Here is an 18,624-nt window from a genome sequence, read left to right on the forward strand (position 1 = left end):
TTTTCTCCCACAGGACTCAAAGCACTTAATGCATTGATGTGCCAGCTTGTTAACATTAGAGCCACACTAATCCAACATGCATACAGACTGTTTCAGATAGTTTGAACCTCATCAGTGCATGGCATGGATTAATATGGCTTCATAGGGTAAGGCCTGGAACCCACTGAAATCGGCAACCGCGAAACGCAACAGCTAGTGGACTCATGCGTGTTTTCGGTCGCGTTTTGCAACATTGTATTTCTTTTTTGCTTAGCGGTTGCGTAGCGTTTTGCGTTTTTATCCTGATTGGTCCTGTGTATTATTTTTCATTTTGTTAGTGTGCTGAACCGCAAAACGCTAGCAAAACCGCTCAGTTTAGGTTTTGCTGAGCGTTTCTGCTAGCGTTTCAATACTTTACATTGAAGCGCTAACGATCCCAAAATGCTGCACGTCCTGCGTTTGCGTTTCTGGGAAACGCAAACGCTCCTGTGGAAGTTGCCCCATCCATTAACATTAGCCCAGCGTTTTGGCAAAGTGCTAGCGTATTGCAGCGCTGCCAAAAGCGCTCCTGTGGGTTCCAGCCCTAAGACTTTAGGCACCCAGCGTTGCACATTGCCCAGCAAGCTCGTGGTGAACCAGAACTCGTAGGAGTGTGTAAGAGGCTGCAAGAGAGCAAAAAGTCTCCTTACTAAAATGCTGTGCAAAACAGAAGGTATTTGTGATTGTTCAGGTTGGAGTGAGCTTTAAGGTGTCCCACAATGCATCAATGATGAATATGCAGATTGCCCATATGTTGTCCCTGAAAGCCAAACACACCTACAGAACCTCTGGAATGCAATGTGCCAGCTTGTTAAGGCCTTTTGATCCTTTTTAGCCCCTTACACACTCCTAGGTGTTCTGATTCGCCATGAGTTTGCTGGGCAATCTGTAACTCCAGGTTGAAATTGAATCAGATAAATTCAGTTACTGGAGATTTGGATTTCACCAATTTCACACTGCATATAAATTGCAAGAAAAAGTTGTAGGAGTCAAAAACAATCAGCATCCTTTGTAGCACAAAATCCTAAGAAAAAATTCTTAACATGTTGCCAACATTCTTTTCATGATGAAGAACTTGTACAAGCATCTGGACTTTGACATAGTTGTAGGACTTTCCTAAGGTCTGGATTTTTTTGGCCTTCAATTATCCAGCTGCTTCTAGGAAAAGCAGATCTCAAAGAAGCTTCCGCTTAGTGTTTTGAGCTGCCCAGTTAGAGGTCTGAAGTAAGGGTGTGTACTCACGTTAAATTTTGATTTGTCAATGTTACTACTTCTATGTATATGTTTGGCTAACACGGTACAGAAACTTTTTTGCCACTTCCATGTATGAGACAATAGGATGACTATATTGTGTAGGTAAGTTCTCGTACTACATGGAAGTGCACAAATTTGCCACTCAAAATCACAAAAGCACAGACTAAAATAACCCACTTTTCCAATTCACATAATGAAGTCAGAATAACCAGTTTATATAAAATAATTTTAATGGTAAATAAGTGTTACAACTATCTGTGTATGACAATTTACATCCTATAGCTGTACAATATATTGGCTAGTACTTGTATTTCAACAAGCATATTTAATGTGCTGAAGCTAAAACCATGTTCTATCAGATTTTAAAGTAAAGAAAGGTACATCCCCGACAACCTGCTTGCTTAAAGGGAACCTAAACTGAGAAGGATGTGGATTTTTCCTCTTAAAATAATACCAGTTACCTGACTCTCCTGCTGATCCTGTGTCTCTAATACTTTTAGCCACAGCCCTGAACAAGCATGCAGATTAGCCTGGATTAGCTGCATGCTTGTTTCAGGTGTCTGATTCAGCCACTACTTTGGCCAATGAGATCAGCAGGACTGCCAGGCAACTAGTATTGTTTAAAAGGAAACATCAATACCCCTCTCAGTTAAGGTTTCCTTTAACCATCCAGTGAATACGCTCACTACACTTCCTGAAGACCTGCATCAATGAAGGAATGCTCACATAGTGAAACAAAGCTGTGACCAGCTATGTACAAAAAAGTTCAAAAACTTCTGACTAAAATATCTAATATCGAAACCAAAAATATATAGAATTTCAGATACACACAACAACATTTGCACATGTAGAGCCTCCATGGAGGCTAAGGCGTTTTCTGAACAGTCTTTGTAAAGTGGAGAATATGTATCTTCAGCCAGTTAAGAAGCTGTGAATGTATATTTGCCGTTCAATCCATTCCACAAAGTGCGACACGTTACTGTAGACTCCAGGCCCCAGAACTTTGGAAAAACACACCGATCCCCAAGACGTGAGACCGAACAATGTCCACTGCCCCGGTGTTTGTTCACAGACCAGAGGCCCTCCACTGTCGCCCTGTGTGAGATCAGAAAATACATGATCATAATTTTTTCCAGGCTTGTTCTATAGAACGGTGTTAGATTCTGGCCAGTATGTTGCTCTAGAATTGGCACATTTGTAAACCACTGCCACCCCCCACCTTCCCCATCCCATATGATCTTCATCCAATAACAGATTATTCCATTAGCATTCAAAGTCTGAGGCTAGAAGCACACTGGGCTGTGCGGAAAACTATGAGTTTCCTGCTATGTGCAGTTTCTGTTAGAGTTTGGTTGGCTGCCCTACTAGTTATGCCGAAGCTGCGTCAGGGTGTTCAGTATAACTACTAGGGTAGGCGTGGCAAGCGCAGTGACTGCACACAGCTCTCATCTGATCTCCATTAGGTAAGCATTTGGCTCATTTTGGTTATTCCTCCAGCAGCTTCCCTCATTCTGTTTCTTTCACTATTGTGGTTTTTGAGGATTCCTTCACGTTAGTTACCAGTTTCTGAATTCCTTCACTGCACTTTGTTTTAGGTCTCTGTTCACGGAGCTTTGCATATTGTTTTTTTTTTTTTGGGATGGGGGGCGCTGCACACCTCATGCATATTAGTTCTACACAGTGGCTGTCCATACATAATTTTTATGACTATATTACTTGTCTGCACTTCTTAAGGGTCTCTCAGGGGAAAACCTAAATCTATCTTCACTTACCTGGGGCTTCTTCCAGCTAGAAGCCATTTGGGTCCCTCGCCTCAGCTCCAGTCTTTCCTGGTGTCTTTGTTACAGCTTATACAAATCCTGAAATCTGCAGTTTGTCTACTTCCTGCTTTCATGGAAGAAAACATATGTTTAACATCCTGTGCTTTACAATTAGCTTCTGTGCCATGGCAGTCAGCTGACACAGCTGAGGGATCAAATGATAACTTGTGATTAGGCACTAAATACATACAGGGTGCATTTCTCTCTGTTTTCCTTCTGTCCTGTGCAAGAGTTCAGGTGCACTTTAATTGGTTGTTTTGTTCACCCTTCACGGCACTGCAGGTTGAGTACTATTATTGTGTTCTGTTAGTCATATGCACAGTTGCTCTTATGATCTAGCTGCTATATTCTATACCTTTATCGTACATTTGATCTCAGGTCTTATATTTAGATCCACACATTTGATTGCATGGCTGAACTTAAGGTGATATTGTATATAATGTAATATTTCCTTCCTGCTTACTTTATAGTGATTGGCAACTCATTTTGACCAGCTCGCATCAATCCCTTGAGTGTTATTATTCAATATATTACACACTGTGACAACTTTATGCTCAAAAGGGAGGTTGTGTGTCTATAATTGAGGACACCAGTTATTATACCAATTTATTACCACATGCATATCTGCAGAGGTCAGACTTGAGATGTATGCTAGTCCTGCCATGTATTTAATAGTTATTAGTACACTAAATCTTGAACGTGCAACAGGTTTCTTTTCTGATGACTACCATGCAGGAGTAATCCTTTTTCTTAAGTTTAGTATATAGTTGTTAGTAGGTCGGTGACTTGTTTACTCCTAATTATTATTATTTGCCCGACGGAGATCATTTATATATTTCATTGTATCTACTTTGCTCATGTTCTTTGTTGTTTCAAAAGTAAGACGAACTGTCTGTAGTAAAACCATGCTGATGAGCTGAAATTAGAAATCCTGTATAGTGTCTCTTAGAATACTTTCATGGTAGGAACACACTAGGCAAAATGCTTGCGTTGCGGAAAACGCACATAATGCAAGTTAATGGGCTACATGAAAAAATGCATGTTTGCATTCTGCAATGTGCGTTTTTAAAACCTCTAGCCTTGCTGCATATTTTTCCAAAACACATTTAAAATGCACGTAATGAAAGTCAATGGTGACGCAGAGGTATTGCGTTTTAGTGCATTTTAAAAAAAACCAAAACAAAACTGTTTAATGTACTTCAGTTTCCTGTTGACTTCCTAGTGATTTGCATAAAACGCATTAAAATGCATACAAAAACGCATGTGCGATCTATATATGCGAACCGCAAAAGCATCAAAACGCATGAAAAATGCATGTGCGGAACAAAAACGCAAAAGGCAAAGAAACTAAAAATAGATGCAAAATGCGCAAATGCATATGCAGCAAAATGCTACCTTTCACGCACTGCCTAAAAACAGCTTACAAGTCTGTAGTGTCCCAATTCTGATCTTTCCCTTCTTAGATTCTGGGAAAGACATCAGCTTTATACCAGTCATAGGGAACTGACCCATTGGAAAGAAAATACGGTACAGTGGTCTATCGATAACTGAACTCATTTTCTTTAACACTGGTGTGGATGCCATCAGGTGCCTTTATCTTAAATTTTACCTAAAGCCCCATCTACACGATACGATTCTTTGTGCAATTCAATTACGATCTGACATGGCCGATCAGGATTCGATTCAATCTTATTTGCCGTTGTTTTGCAATGGCGAATCGAATCCTGATCGGACATGTCGGATTTAATCGGATCGTAAATTGAATCACACAATCGTATCCTGGGCTTAAGCGTGCCTTCGAAGTAGACTGAGAACAACAACCCAGGGCTGAATTATGTGACAAGGGCATCACCTTGGTGAAGACAGCAGCAAAGTATGCATGTTAAATTTCAGCTTTAGCTTTGTCTTCCACAACTAAGTTCCCTGATTGATCTTTTAAGAGTCCTATATTTCCACCTATTATTTTGAATTTATGTATTTGTAAAATGTTTTTATTTAATTTGGTAACCAGCCACTTATTTCTCAGCTTCTAATTTTGCAATACTGATTACCTTTTTACAATGTTTGTTACAATCCTTATATTTTTTTTAATGCAGGTTCAGTCCCCCTCCTGCTCTAGAGCCCTAAAGGCACTACTTTTACACTTAGTCATGCCTAAAAGGGTATTGCTTATTCACAATTGCTCTTTCTAGATCTAGAATTTTTAATCCCATACGGTATATACATTTTTCAATAGTCATTAAGTATTTGAAAATTACCCAATTACTTTCAGTGTCCTTGTCCTGTAATTTACCACTGCAGTCTACCAGAAATAGTGAGTCTGAGCTTCTTAGAGTTGGCTTTTCTAAAATGTACAGGTCCTTCTCAAAAAATTAGCATTTTGTGATTAAGTTCATTATTTTCTGTAATGTACTGATAAACATTAGACTTTCATATTTTAGATTTATTACACACAACTGAAGTAGTTCAAGCCTTTTATTGTTTTAATATTGATGATTTTGGCATACAGCTCATGAAAACCCAAAATTCCTATCTCAAAAAATTAGCATATCATGAAAAGGTTCTCTAAACGAGCTATTAACCTAATCACCTGAATCAACTAATTAACTCTAAACACCTGCAAAAGATTCCTGAGGCTTTTAAAAACTCTCAGCCTGGTTCATTACTCAAAACCGCAATCATGGGTAAGACTGCTGACCTGACTGCTGTCCAGAAGGCCATCATTGACACCCTCAAGCAAGAGGGTAAGACTCAAAGAAATTTCTGAACGAATAGGCTGTTCCCAGACTGCTGTATCAAGGCACCTCAGTGGGAAGTCTGTGGGAAGGAAAAAGTGTGGCAGAAAATGCTGCACAACGCAATGAGGTGACCGGACCCTGAGGAAGATTGTGGAGAAGGATTGATTCCAGACCTTGGGGGATCTGCGGAAGCAGTGGACTGAGTCTGGAATAGAAACATCCAGAGCCACCGTGCACAGGCGTGTGCAGGAAATGGGCTACAGGTGCCGCATTCCCCAGGTCAAGCCACTTTTGAACCAGAAACAGCGGCAGAAGAGCCTGTCCTGGGCTACAAAGAAGCAGCACTGGACTGTTGCTCAGTGGTCCAAAGTACTTTTTTTGGATGAAAGCAACTTTTGCATGTTATTCGGAAATCAAGGTGCCAGAGTCTGGAGGAAGACTGGGGAGAGGGAAATGCCAAAATGCCTGAAGTCCAGTGTCAAGTATCCACAGTCAGTGATGGTCTCTGGGGTGCCATGTCAGCTGCTGGTGTTGTTCCACTGTGTTTTATCAAGGGCAGGGTCAATGCAGCTAGCTATCAGGAGATTTTGGAGCACTTCATGCTTCCATCTTCTGAAAAGCTTTATGGAGATGAAGATTTCATTTTTCAGCACGACCTGACACCTGCTCACAGTGCCAAAACCTCTGGTAAATGGTTTACTGACCATGGTATTACTGTGCTCAATTGGCCTGCCAACTCCCCTGACCTGAACCCCATAGAGAATCTGTGGGATATTGTGAAGCAAAAGTTGAGAGACGCAAGACCCAACACTTTGGATTAGCTTAAGGCCGCATCCTGGGCCTACTGACCATGGTATTACTGTGCTCAATTGGCATGCCAACTCTCCTGACCTGAACCCCATAGAGAATCTGTGGGATATTGTGAAGAGAAAGTTGATAGACGCAAGACCCAACACTCTGGATGAGCTTAAGGCCGCTATCGAAGCATCCTGGGCCTCCATAACACCTGAGCAGTGCCACAGGATGATTGCCTCCATGCCACGCCGCATTGAAGCAGTCATTTCTGCAAAAGGATTCCCGAACCAAGTATTGAGTGCATAACTAAACATAATTATTTGAAGGTTGACTTTTTTTGTTTTAAAAACACTTTTCTTTTATTGGTCGGATGAAATATGCTAATTTTTTGAGATCGGAATTTTGGGTTTTCATGAGCTGTATGCAAAAATCATCAATATTAAAACAATAAAAGGCTTGAACTACTTCAGTTGTGTGTAATGAATCTAAAATATATGAAAGTCTAATGTTATGTTTATCAGTACATTACAGAAAATAATGAACTTTATCACAATATGCTAATTTTTTTTTAGAAGGACCTGTATAGTTTTAGTTGTCCCCTTGCTTACATCTCTGTTACCATACTATGGTCACTAGAGGTGTACCGAACGGTTCCAGGCGAACATTGGGGGTTCGCGTTCGCCTGCGCCAGGCGAACTTTTCCGGAAGTTCGATTCGCCCCATAATGCACTATGAGGGTCAACTTTGACCCTCTGCATCACAGTCAGCAGGCACATTGTAGCCATTCAGGCTACAGTAAGCCCTGGAGCCCCACCCCCCCTTATATAAGGCAGCCTCCGGCGGCCATTACAGTCACTCGTGTGCCTGCTAGAGAGAGGAAAGGGACAGCTGCTGCAGACTTTTTCTCTTAGGGACAGATTAGTTAGGTTCTAGGCTGCTTTGCTTGTTCCTGACTGATTAATATTGCTTTTAAAGCACCCAGCAACAGCTCTTTTCAGAGCTCAACCTGTACATTTTTTTTTCCTGACACTTTTGTTGCATGCACAGCCTTGCTAATTGATAGTGTGTGTGCCACTGCCAGCAGCCCAGCACATTCAGTGACTGACTGCCTGTGTGTGTGACAGGGAGCTGCACATTGTACTACCCAGTACTGCATATACCCCAGTACCTGTTGTGTTTACTTAACCCACCTCATCACTGCATATACCTAGCTTTGTGTTGAGTGAACCCAGCTCACTGCATCTAACTACCCAGTACCTGTTGTGTTTACTTAACCCACATCATCACTGCATATACCTAGCGTTGTGTTGAGTGAACCCAGCTCACTGCATCTAACTACCTGTTGTGTTGAGTGTGAACCCACCTGGCCACCTCACTGCATCTAACTACCTGTTGTGTTGAGTGAGAACCCACCTCACTGCATCTTAAGTAACTTTACTGTTGAGTGAACCCAGCTCACTGCATCTAACTACCCAGTACCTGTTGTGTTTACTTAACCCACCTCATCACTGCATATACCTAGCGTTGTGTTAAGTGAACCCAGCTCACTGCATCTAACTACCTGTTGTGTTGAGTGAGAACCCACCTCACTGCATATAGCTAGCATACCCCCGAGATGGACAAAATGGACAAACCAGGTAGAGGAAGAGGTAGAGGCAGACCCAGAGGAAGGCCACCAGGCACCGGCAGGTCTGTGGCTGTGCGAGGTGGTGTTGCTGTGATTTCATGCGGACCTGCCCCAAAATACAGTGCTCAGAAGAAGGCACGTGCCATCACTTCCCAAAATCGTGAGGAGGTGATTGAGTATTTAACACAGAACACCTCATCTCCCGCAGCCACCAGCGCTACAACAAGCACCACATCCGCTGCATTTGACACTTCGCAGGAGTTATTTGGTGGTGGTGGTGAAATCACTGATTCCCAGCCACTACTGCAACAACAACAACAAGGCGGCGCAGGTACACCACCTCATACGTCTGAGTTAGGTGGCGATAGTATGGACGTAACGTGTGTGGATGGGGATGATGGTGGACCACCTGAAGTTGGTGCACTTGAGGAGGTGTCTGAGGAAAGCGCAGCTGGCCAGGAGGATTATGATGACGATTATACGGATACCACATATGTTCCCGGTAGAGGAGATGACCAGGGGGACAGTTCAGAGGAGGAGTCAGAGAGGAGTAGGAGGAGACAACTCTATGATAGAAGCAGAGGGAGCTCGTCCTCAGAAACAGCTGGGGGCAGTGTCCGGTGCCATGTATCGCCAGCTATGGCCAGGGAGCACACATGCCCTTCAACGTCAGCTGCTGCTGATGCCACCGTAGCGCCATCACCCCAAGGGGGCTCAGCGGTTTGGAAATTTTTTCACGTGTGTGTCTCAGATCGGAGCAAAGCCATCTGTTGTCTCTGCCAGCAAAAATTGAGCCGTGGAAAGGCCAACTGTCACGTAGGGACAAGTGCTTTACGAAGGCACCTGGAGAGAAGGCACAAACAGCTATGGCAAGAACACCTGAGGAAAAGAAGCACCCCTCAAAAGACATGCAGCGGAGAACAAACGTGGCAGCCGTCACAGGGGGCTTCTGCTGCTCCACGTTCCCATGGTATTGTTCGTGGCTGGGGGGAGGAAGAATGGATACACTTTTAAACAATTTAAAAATACAACCATCTAAACTTTCAAACAATTTAAAAATACAACCATCTAAACTTTCAAACAATTTAAAAATACAACCATCTATCATTTTCAAAAAATTTTAAAAAAGGGCAAAAAAACTTGCCCTCCGTAAAACATTCTTGGCAAATGCTTTCGACTTGGTTTGTCTTCCGCTGGCTCAAGGGTCCATCTGACCACAGATGCCTGGTCTGCAAAGCACGGTCAGGGCAGCTACAGCATGGGTCTCAGCAGGCTCCCACTTCGGGCCGCAATCCAACCTTCATTCCGGCGGTGACAATGGCAGACTTGCCCTCCATAACGGATTCCCGTTAAAGGATTTAAAGTTAATTCATTTCAAATACACAGCAGGGCCTCGAAAGTCCGCCTCCTGTATTGTTATTTTTGGTCACTACCTCGGGGCGGGCGTGCATGCCTACCTGCTGCCCTCCTTGGATGTGTAGTGGTAGCCGTTTCTCAGGCTCCACACCGGATTCCATCCCTCATTCCCCGGCCATTACCCGGGGTCACAAATGACAGACTTGCCCGCCTCCATATGATTCTCGTGAAAGGAATGTGGTGTCATCTTTGCCCGCCATAACTGGTTCTCGTTAAAGGATTTAAAGTACATTCATTTCAAATACACAGCAGGGCCTCGAAAGTCCTCCTCCTGTATTGTTATTTTTGGTCACTACCTCGGGGCGGGCGGGCATGCATGCCTGCCCGCTGCCCTCCTTGGATGTGTAGTGGTAGCCGTTGCTCAGGCTCCACACCGGATTCAAACCTCTCATTCCCCGGCCATTACCCGGCCATTACCCGGGGTCACAATGGCAGACTTGCCCGCCTCCACAGGATTCTCATTGTAGCGGTACTGAACAAGTACACAGCAAGTAGAAAATGTAAATTAAAAACAAAACGTAAGCTTTTTAACAATGCCATGGAAAGTTGAGAAGGAAGTCACACATTACCTGACATCACTGAGTGAGGAAGAGCAATCACGCCATGTTGCGCAGTAGTCCAGCATGGCCGTCACTACACAAACAGCTGTTTGCGGTGCGTTACACAGTGAGTTTGGTGTGTCAGTGTGAAGCAGTACTCTAATTACACTCCCTGTTTGATGTATACACATGCAAGATGTTTGAAAGCACGTTAGGCCTGCAATTTAGCATTCAATGTGATTTCTGCCCTTAAAACGCTGCTTTGCGTCACATCCAGATTTTTCACCGGGACTTTTGGCATGTATCCCACTCCGCCATGCCCCCCTCCAGGTGTTAGACCCCTTGAAACATCTTTTCCATCACTTTTGTGGCCAGCATAATTTTTTCTATTTTTCAAAGTTCGCCTCCCCATTGAAGTCTATTGCGGTTCGCGAATTTTTCCGCGAACCGAACCTTCCGCGGAAGTTCGCGAACCCGGTTCGCGAACCGAAAATCGGAGGTTCGCGACATCTCTAATGGTCACTTCTTCCGAGTGTTCTGATAGTGTGACTCCGTGGGGAGGCTGCCTTTCAAGCCCTGGTACAGAGCGTTAAAGGGGAACTTCAGCCTAAACAAACATACCGTCATTAACCACTTGCCGACCGCACGCTTATACCGTGCGTCGGCAAAGTGGAAGCTGCAGGACCAGCGACGCAGTATTGCGTCGCCAGCTGCAGGCTGATCAGGAAGCAGCCACTCGCGCGAGCAGCTGCTTCCTGTCAATTCACGGCGGGGGGCTCCGTGAATAGCCTGCGGGCCGCCGATCGCGGCTCGCAGGCTAAATGTAAACACAAGCGGAAATAATCTGCTTTGTTCGTGAGGCAGATCGGCGATCCCCGGCCAATCAGCGGCCGGGGATCGCCGCCATGTGACAGGGTACAGCCTGTCACTGGCTGCACAGGACGGATAGCGTCCTGTGCAGCCCCGATCACCGGGGATGAGCAGGTAGGAGAGGGAGGGGGAATTTCGCCGTGGAGGGGGGCTTTAAGGTGCCCCCCCCCCCCGCAACAAGCCTGCCCACCAGAGCGATCAGACCCCCCCTGCACACCATCCCCATAGGGGGGAAAAAAGGGGGGCGACCTGATCGCTCTGCATGAAACATGATCTGTGCTGGGGGCTGCAGAGCCCACCCAGCACAGATCACAAAAAATAACGCTGGTCCTTAAGGGGGGTTAAAGGGTGGGTCCTCAAGTGGTTAAAGGAGTCATCCGGGAAAATTGAATAAAATAAGTGCTACTTACCAGGGGCTTCCTCCAAGCTCCCAGCATGTCCCTCGCCGCAGCTCTCCCCGCAGCTCGCTCCCAGTCCCCGGCGACCTTGAGATCGGCCTGTACTGCGCCTGCGTCAATCACCGCCACGTGGGCCGGAGCGGACTGCGCAGGCGCAGTAGTTCTGCGTCTGCGCAGTCCGCTCCGGCCCACGTGGCGGTGATTCACAGCGCCGCTCGCGCAGGCGCAGTACAGGCCGATCTGGAGGTTGGCCTGATGTCATCGCCGGGGACCAGGAGCGAGCTGCGGTGAACGGCTGCGGCGAGGGACATGCTGGGAGCTTGGGGCTGGAGGAAGCCCCTGGTAAGTAGCACTTATTTTATTCAATTTTCCCTGATAACTCCTTTAAGTTACATTAGTTATGTTAATTAAAATAGATAAGTAATATAATCTCTTACCCAACCTGTTTTAAAAGAACAGGCAAATGTTTGTGATTTCATGGGGGCAGCCATTTTTTGGTTGAAAGGAGGTGACAGGGAGCATGACAGTTCCAACTGCACTGTGTCTTGATCACCCTTCCCAGCTGCACATGCTAGGCTTCAAATTTAAAAAAATAAATACATTTGTACCAAAACAGCAGAACGAGAAAGACAACATCAGGAATCCCGTCATGCTTTGCACCGCATCAAGGGAAAAATGCCTGGGCAGTTTTCTTCTGTGCAGCTAAAAACGAGGCTTGTGTAAGAAAAACAAAGTTCTGATGCTGTAAAACTGTTCAAGAAACACCAAGCCTTTTCGGTGCTGCTGAGCAGATTTTTAGTCTGGAGGTTCACTTCCTAACAAGTGCTCGGCGGTGCAGGAGAGCAGCTGACAGGCGGTAAATTCACCTCTTAAAGAGGCCTCAAACAAATCACAAAATCACTTGTTCCCACTAGAAAATGAAGGTTGCTGCGCCAGAACACAGACATTCACACTCAACATAAACAGTATAACTCAACATAAACAGTATAAGCACTAATGGCCTATACTCACGGGCTACATCAGTGGCCTGTTGCCAGCACACGTGAGCGTGTGCGCAGCAGGCCGGCGACAGCTCGTCGCCAGGTCCCTCCGCGTACACACGCGGAAGAGGGATCAGCTGTGCGACGGAAGCTGTCACCGACGTTCCTCCCCCGCCGCCGGAAGTGCCGTCTATTTTCAATTATGTTGCTGTCGCTAGTCCGCATACTCACGCGGACTAGCGACAGTTGCGGCGGCAACTGTCGCCAGGCGATTGACCGCACCAATCGCCTGGCGACATCAGCGATGAGCGACGGTTCGGGGTGCACGCCCGTGCAACGCCTCATACTCACGGGCGACTTGTCGCCGCAACACGCACGCCCCGCGTGTTGCGGCGACAATTGTAGCCCGTGAGTATGGGCCATTAGGCTACGTTCACAGTAGACGCTGCGTTGCTTTCCCTGTAAAAACAGAAACATAACTGAATGAAAAAGTTGCTCTGCATGTTATGCGACCTTTAGATTGCATACAGTGAATAAAAAGTATGCCTCACTGCCTCTGTTAACACACATATCATCATGCAATAACACACTGCATGCCGTGCGTAACTGCAAAACATTAAAGAGAATCTGTATTGTTAAAATCGCACAAAAGTAAACATACCAGTGCGTTAGGGGACATCTCCTATTACCCTCTGTCACAATTTCGCCGCTCCCCACCGCATTAAAAGTGGTTAAACACAGTTTTAAAAAGTTTGTTTATAAACAAACAAAATGGCCACCAAAACAGGAAGTAGGTTGATGTACAGCATGTCCACACATAGAAAATACATCCATACACAAGCAGGCTGTATACACCCTTCCTTTTGTATCTCAAGAGATCATTGTGTGTTTCTTTCCTCCTCCTGCTCTCATGCACTGAAGTTTCAGGCTGCTCTTTTCTTCCTGCAAACAGCTTTGCCCTTGTCTATAATTCCTCAGTATGTGAAAGCCCAGCCAGCTCAGAGGAGGATTTATCCAGCTTGTAAAAGATAAGAGAGAAGAGAGAATCTGCCATAATCTAAATAACACACAGGCAGTGTGCAGAGAGGGGCCTGGAGGGGGGAGATTCATCACAGAACCACAACACTGAAGAACTTGGCAGCCTTCCAGACACAGGCTGACAAGTCTGACAGGGGAAAGATACATTGATTTATTACAGAGACTGTTATAGTAGAAAGTGCTACAGTAAGCCAGAACACATTAGAATAGCTTTTGGAACTTGTAGGATGATAAAAAACAGGATGCAATTTTTGTTACGGAGTCTCTTTAACAGTGAAGCATACTTTTAATTCACTGTATGTGACACAATGCCCTCAATTCACTAAGCAGTTTAGACTAGTCTACTGATGGTTTTTAGTTTACTAATGGTTTGGTTAGTTGCATCAAAGGGGAATTCACTATTACCAAATGTTTTACACCTGTTTTTAGATCTGGTCTAAACCATTTGGTAATTAGGTGGGTAAAGCAGGGGAAATGATCAAAAGGTGCAATTCACAAACAAGAAGCTATGACTGACATCCTTCTCTGATGAGCTCTCCTCTGGATACAATTAAACTCCTGCATAACTAATTCAAAAGGTTCCATCCTCACATCTAAAATACCTCACAGAAATACTTTACCCACAGAAATCAGATGGTCTAATCTCTGTTAGAAAAAGAGGGTGTGGTTACTCCTTGACAAAGATGTACAGAGGCACCAAAAGGATAAAAGTATGCTAAAAGGTTTAAAACATTCGGGTGTCGGTGGTGGACCGATCAGTCCAAAAATGGACACAAAGTTGTCACTTGAAATATAAACAGTTTAATCACATACTCCACGAACAAACCGCAACGCGTTTCACGGGCAAAATCCCGCTTCATCAGGCCTTAAACAATCGGAGTATCACACTAAAAAATTGACAGAGATGAAGGCGTATCAGAGCATGTATGATGGTAATATACGTAGATGCAGTAGCAATTAAATAAATTGACCTGGTATAACAGAGTGAGATTATGTATAATTTTGGAAATTGACGTATATATTGAACTGGAGAAGAAATTCAAATAGGGTGGTTACTCCTTGTTTGTCTTTGTGAATTGTGTAATTTCTGAATGTTAGACCAGGTCTAACAGGTCTAAAACATTACACCAAACCATCAGAATAAAACCATCTGTAGACTAGTCTAAACTGCTTAGTGAATTGAGGTCAATGTGTATGGCTACAATTCACTAAGCAGTTTAGACTAGTCTACTGATGGTTTGGTCAGTTGCATCAAAGGGGAATTCACTTTTACCAAATGTTTTATGCTGGGAATACACCATACAATTTTCTGTTAGATTCTTCTGCTAGATTTTCTGTTAAAATGCATAATTAGATTATTTTCTGTAGAGAATGGTCATTATCTCTGGTGCATTGTCTTCTGTTTACCTCCTGCTGAGTAGAACAATGCCTAATTGCTCGGCAGATAGATGGTAAGATAGATAAAGTTCAACATGTTGGAAATTTATCTATCTGGCAGGTAAACCTAATGCCTGGCATACACGGGTCGATCCGGCGGCCTATTAAGGCCCATACACACGTCGGATTTTAGCGAACGACCCGTCGTTTGAACGTTCCGTCGTTCGGACGTTTTCGCGTCAAATCCGACGTGTGTACAGACTATCGTTCGGGTGATAAGACTGGTTACCAACGATCCGCCGGGTGGATCGTTGGTAACCAGTCTTATCACCCGAACGATAGTCTGTACACACGTCGGATTTGACGCGAAAACGTCCGAACGACGGAACGTTAAAACGACGGGTCGTTCGCTAAAATCCGACGTGTGTATGGGCCTTTAGCCGCCGGATCGACTCCCGCCGCGTCCCAGCGTGCACGCGGATCGATTATCGCTCATCCCCGCCGGCGCTCCTTATCAGCCTCTCAATTCCCTGCTATTGTCCCCCGGTGGGGAATCTATCCGGCAGGTCATCGGACCTGTCGGATATTATCAATCGAGGTATAGGGGGGATGGGCCCCCTCGGTATAGGTGCCCACCCCCAGTACAGCCAGGTATAGGTGCCATCAGTATAGCCAGGTATAGGTGCCCACAGTTTAGCCAGGCATGGGTGCCCCTAGTAAAGTCAGACATGGGTACCCTCAGTATAGCTAGGTATAGGTGCCCACAGTACAGCCAGGCATGAGTACCCACAGTGTAGCCACTAGCCAGGCTTTAGTGCCCCAAATATAGCCAGGCATCGGTGCCCCCAGTATAGGTATGTATAGGTGTCTTCATTATAGCTAGGCATGTTTGCCCCTAGTATAGCCAGGCATGGGTACACCCAGTATAGGTATAGGTGCCCTCAATGTAGCTAGGTATGGGTGCCCTCAGTGTAGCTAGGTATAGGTGCCCTCAGTGTAGCTAGGCATGGGTGCTCTCAGTATAGCCAGGAGGGGACACAGCACATGAAGGAGTAGCGATGCCCACACACAGCGGCGGATAGGGGGGCCACTTCACCCCCCCCCCCCTCACCTTGGGCACCCCCATCAGCGATTCCTCCTCCTGCATTAGCAGCAGTAGCGGCGGCGTAAAGAGAACGCGGACTTACTACTATGTTCCACGCCGGAGATTGTTCTCTGTAACAGCGCCCGATGACGCTACTTTCTGTTTATCAGGAAGTAGCGTCATCGGGCACTGATACAGAGAAGATCCTCCAGCGTGGAACGCAGAAGTAAGTCCGCGTTTTGCCACTGCTGCTAATTAATGCCGGAGGTGGAAGCACTGATGGGGGAGCCCAAGGTGAAAGAGGGGGGAGTGGCCCCCTCCCCGCCGCTGTGTGTAGGCATCACTCCCCCTTCATGCGCTGCGTCCTCTCCTGGCTCCTGCCCCCCAAAACAGGCCTGGGCGGGCCCCCTGCGGCCGCATCCCTTGCAGCCCCTATTGTTACGCCCCTGATGCTATATGTACTGTTATCGACTATGGTGAAGAGATGTCGCTGTGGGGCTTTAACGATATGGTAAACACACGTCTTTAAGGAAGTCGATCGTTTTGTTGTGCGATATGTATTATTATCCTGTGCATGTCAAGGCGTATCTTTATCGCTTACATTTGTCTTCTCGTTTGTACTGAGCATCCTTGGTTCAGCGCGTGTATGGGGCTTTAGACCAGGTCTCAAACGTTACACCAAACCATCAGTAGACTAAAAACCATCTGCAGACTAGTCTAAACTGCTTAGTGAATTGAGGCCAATGTGTACAAAACGTGCAGCACACTGTGAACTTAGCCACAAGGGAACCAGAAGTTCAAGCAAAACATTCCCATAATGTGGGCAGCAGAGGCTGTTAGGTTGGCTAGCAGCAGCAGTGGAAGGGAAGATTAAGTTGAGAGTAAGTTGAGAGTAAGGTAAGGTGCTGGCTCAAACATTCTTAGACCCTTTACAACCAAACTTCACTGAGAAAAATACAAAAGTAACTAAAGACTAATGATGGGCAATGAGACATGGCAAGAAAAGAAAAGCGACTGGGTCTCCATCTGGATTATTTTTTGCAAATGCTTTTTTTATTATCCCATTGCCGAAGATAAAACACACGACGTTTCGGCCTGCGGCCTTTATCAAGTGTGTCATGGCCCCAGTCACATCACTTTGAATGGACTGTGAAAATCTACGAGATGTTACCAATAGTGATGGTCATGTCTAGGAGAACTCCTGGAGAAGTATGTAATCAGTTTGATTAGGTGACAGATATAGAAGTCTCTGATTTGCTAGTCGTGATCATGTGCTAAAGCAGGATGTGATCACAGCAAATCAGAGCTTTACAAATCTGTCAGCTGATCAAACAAATCACATCCTTCTCCATGAGTTCTAGACATGTGAGCAATCAAAACACAGAGCATTCTTACCATACAGGAGTCAATTGTACCAGACTCGTAACCAGCACACAGCATTCTGGATGTAATCGTGTCAAAGTATGTCCGGCAGCGGTCTAAGGATATGATGCGGACCTCTCCTTCCTGCAGCTTGAATGGCACTGGAGGGAAACCAACACATGGCATAAATATGCAATATTCATATTAAATTCTCAGAGATATGTCTACCTACATTTTATAGGCTGGTAAAAAAAAAAAGCTAATATTTTTGGCTTTACATATCTGAGTGCTAGGCTTTATGGGTGTAATTTGCGTACATCAAAAAAGGGCGTCGGGAAAAAAGGGCGCGTGGTGTAAACGATAAACAGTATTATAGTTTATAGAAATATTGTGTAGAATTTCGTTTAGAAATAGTGTTTTAAGAATTTATAAATCACTAAATAATGTGTATGAGATCGGCAATTCTTAAAACGTTAATCTTCCCTGTTTGTAAACTGAAACTTTTATTTACGATTGTTAAAAACCCTCCCTGTACCTATCCATAACCCCTAGACCCCCTGTTGGTGCCTAAACCTAAGACCCCCCAGTTGGTGCCTAAACCTAAGACCCCCCTATTGGTGCCTAAACCTAAGACCCCCCTGTTGGTGCCTAAACCTAAGACCCCCCAGTTGGTGCCTAAACCTAAGACCCTCCTATTGGTGCCTAAACCTAAGACCCCCCTGTTGGTGCCTAAACCTAAGACCCCCCTGTTGGTGCCTAAACCTAAGACCCCCCTGTTGGTGCCTAAACCTAAGACCCCCCCTGGTGGTGCCTAAACCTAAGACCCCCTATGGATAATAATGTTTTACAGACATTAATAAATAAAAAATGTAAATAAAAAAAAATGTAAATTTTTTTGGGTGGATAATGTTTTAGAAATGTTTTAGAAATAGTGATTTAGTATCTTTATAAACGTTATTCGTCACGGGCTCATTTTGTAAAGTTAAATCATCACAAACATAGTTATAAATCCTTAAAAATCTCCGGGCGCCGTTTTTGAAAACGTTAATAATCTCCAGCGCCTTTTTTTCCCCTGTTCGGCGCCCATTAAACGATATTTATAATGGAAGTGAATGGGGCGCCCTTTTTGTACACTTGTCTTATGCGCCCAAATCTGCTGCTTCCTGTAATTTAGTTTTTTGTTTTTAAGCATACTGATCACATATTATTATTTATTGGATTTATATAGCACCAACAAATTACGCTGTGCTGTACAATAAATAAGATTACAGATGATAATGGGTGACAGACAACACAATACAGGTAATA

General features: G+C 44.8%; 1 protein-coding gene across 2 annotated transcripts in view; it reads right to left on the reverse strand.

Annotated features, from left to right (window-relative positions):
* Nucleotides 1–1,484: 1,484 nt before the first annotated feature.
* CORIN (corin, serine peptidase) overlaps nt 1,485–18,624 on the reverse strand; it is a 279,818-nt gene continuing 262,678 nt past the window's right edge. For both annotated transcript variants that reach the window (XM_068278537.1, XM_068278536.1), the window contains exons 21-22: nt 17,350–17,477; nt 1,485–2,367 (exon numbers count right to left, since the gene is read on the reverse strand). In XM_068278537.1, coding sequence (XP_068134638.1) covers nt 2,185–2,367; nt 17,350–17,477 — 311 coding nt within the window. In that variant the 3' untranslated portion in view covers nt 1,485–2,184. The remainder of the gene's footprint in view (nt 2,368–17,349; nt 17,478–18,624) is intronic.

The sequence above is a fragment of the Hyperolius riggenbachi genome, chromosome 1, assembly GCF_040937935.1.
Source record: "Hyperolius riggenbachi isolate aHypRig1 chromosome 1, aHypRig1.pri, whole genome shotgun sequence".
Taxonomy (NCBI): Eukaryota; Metazoa; Chordata; class Amphibia; order Anura; family Hyperoliidae; genus Hyperolius; species Hyperolius riggenbachi.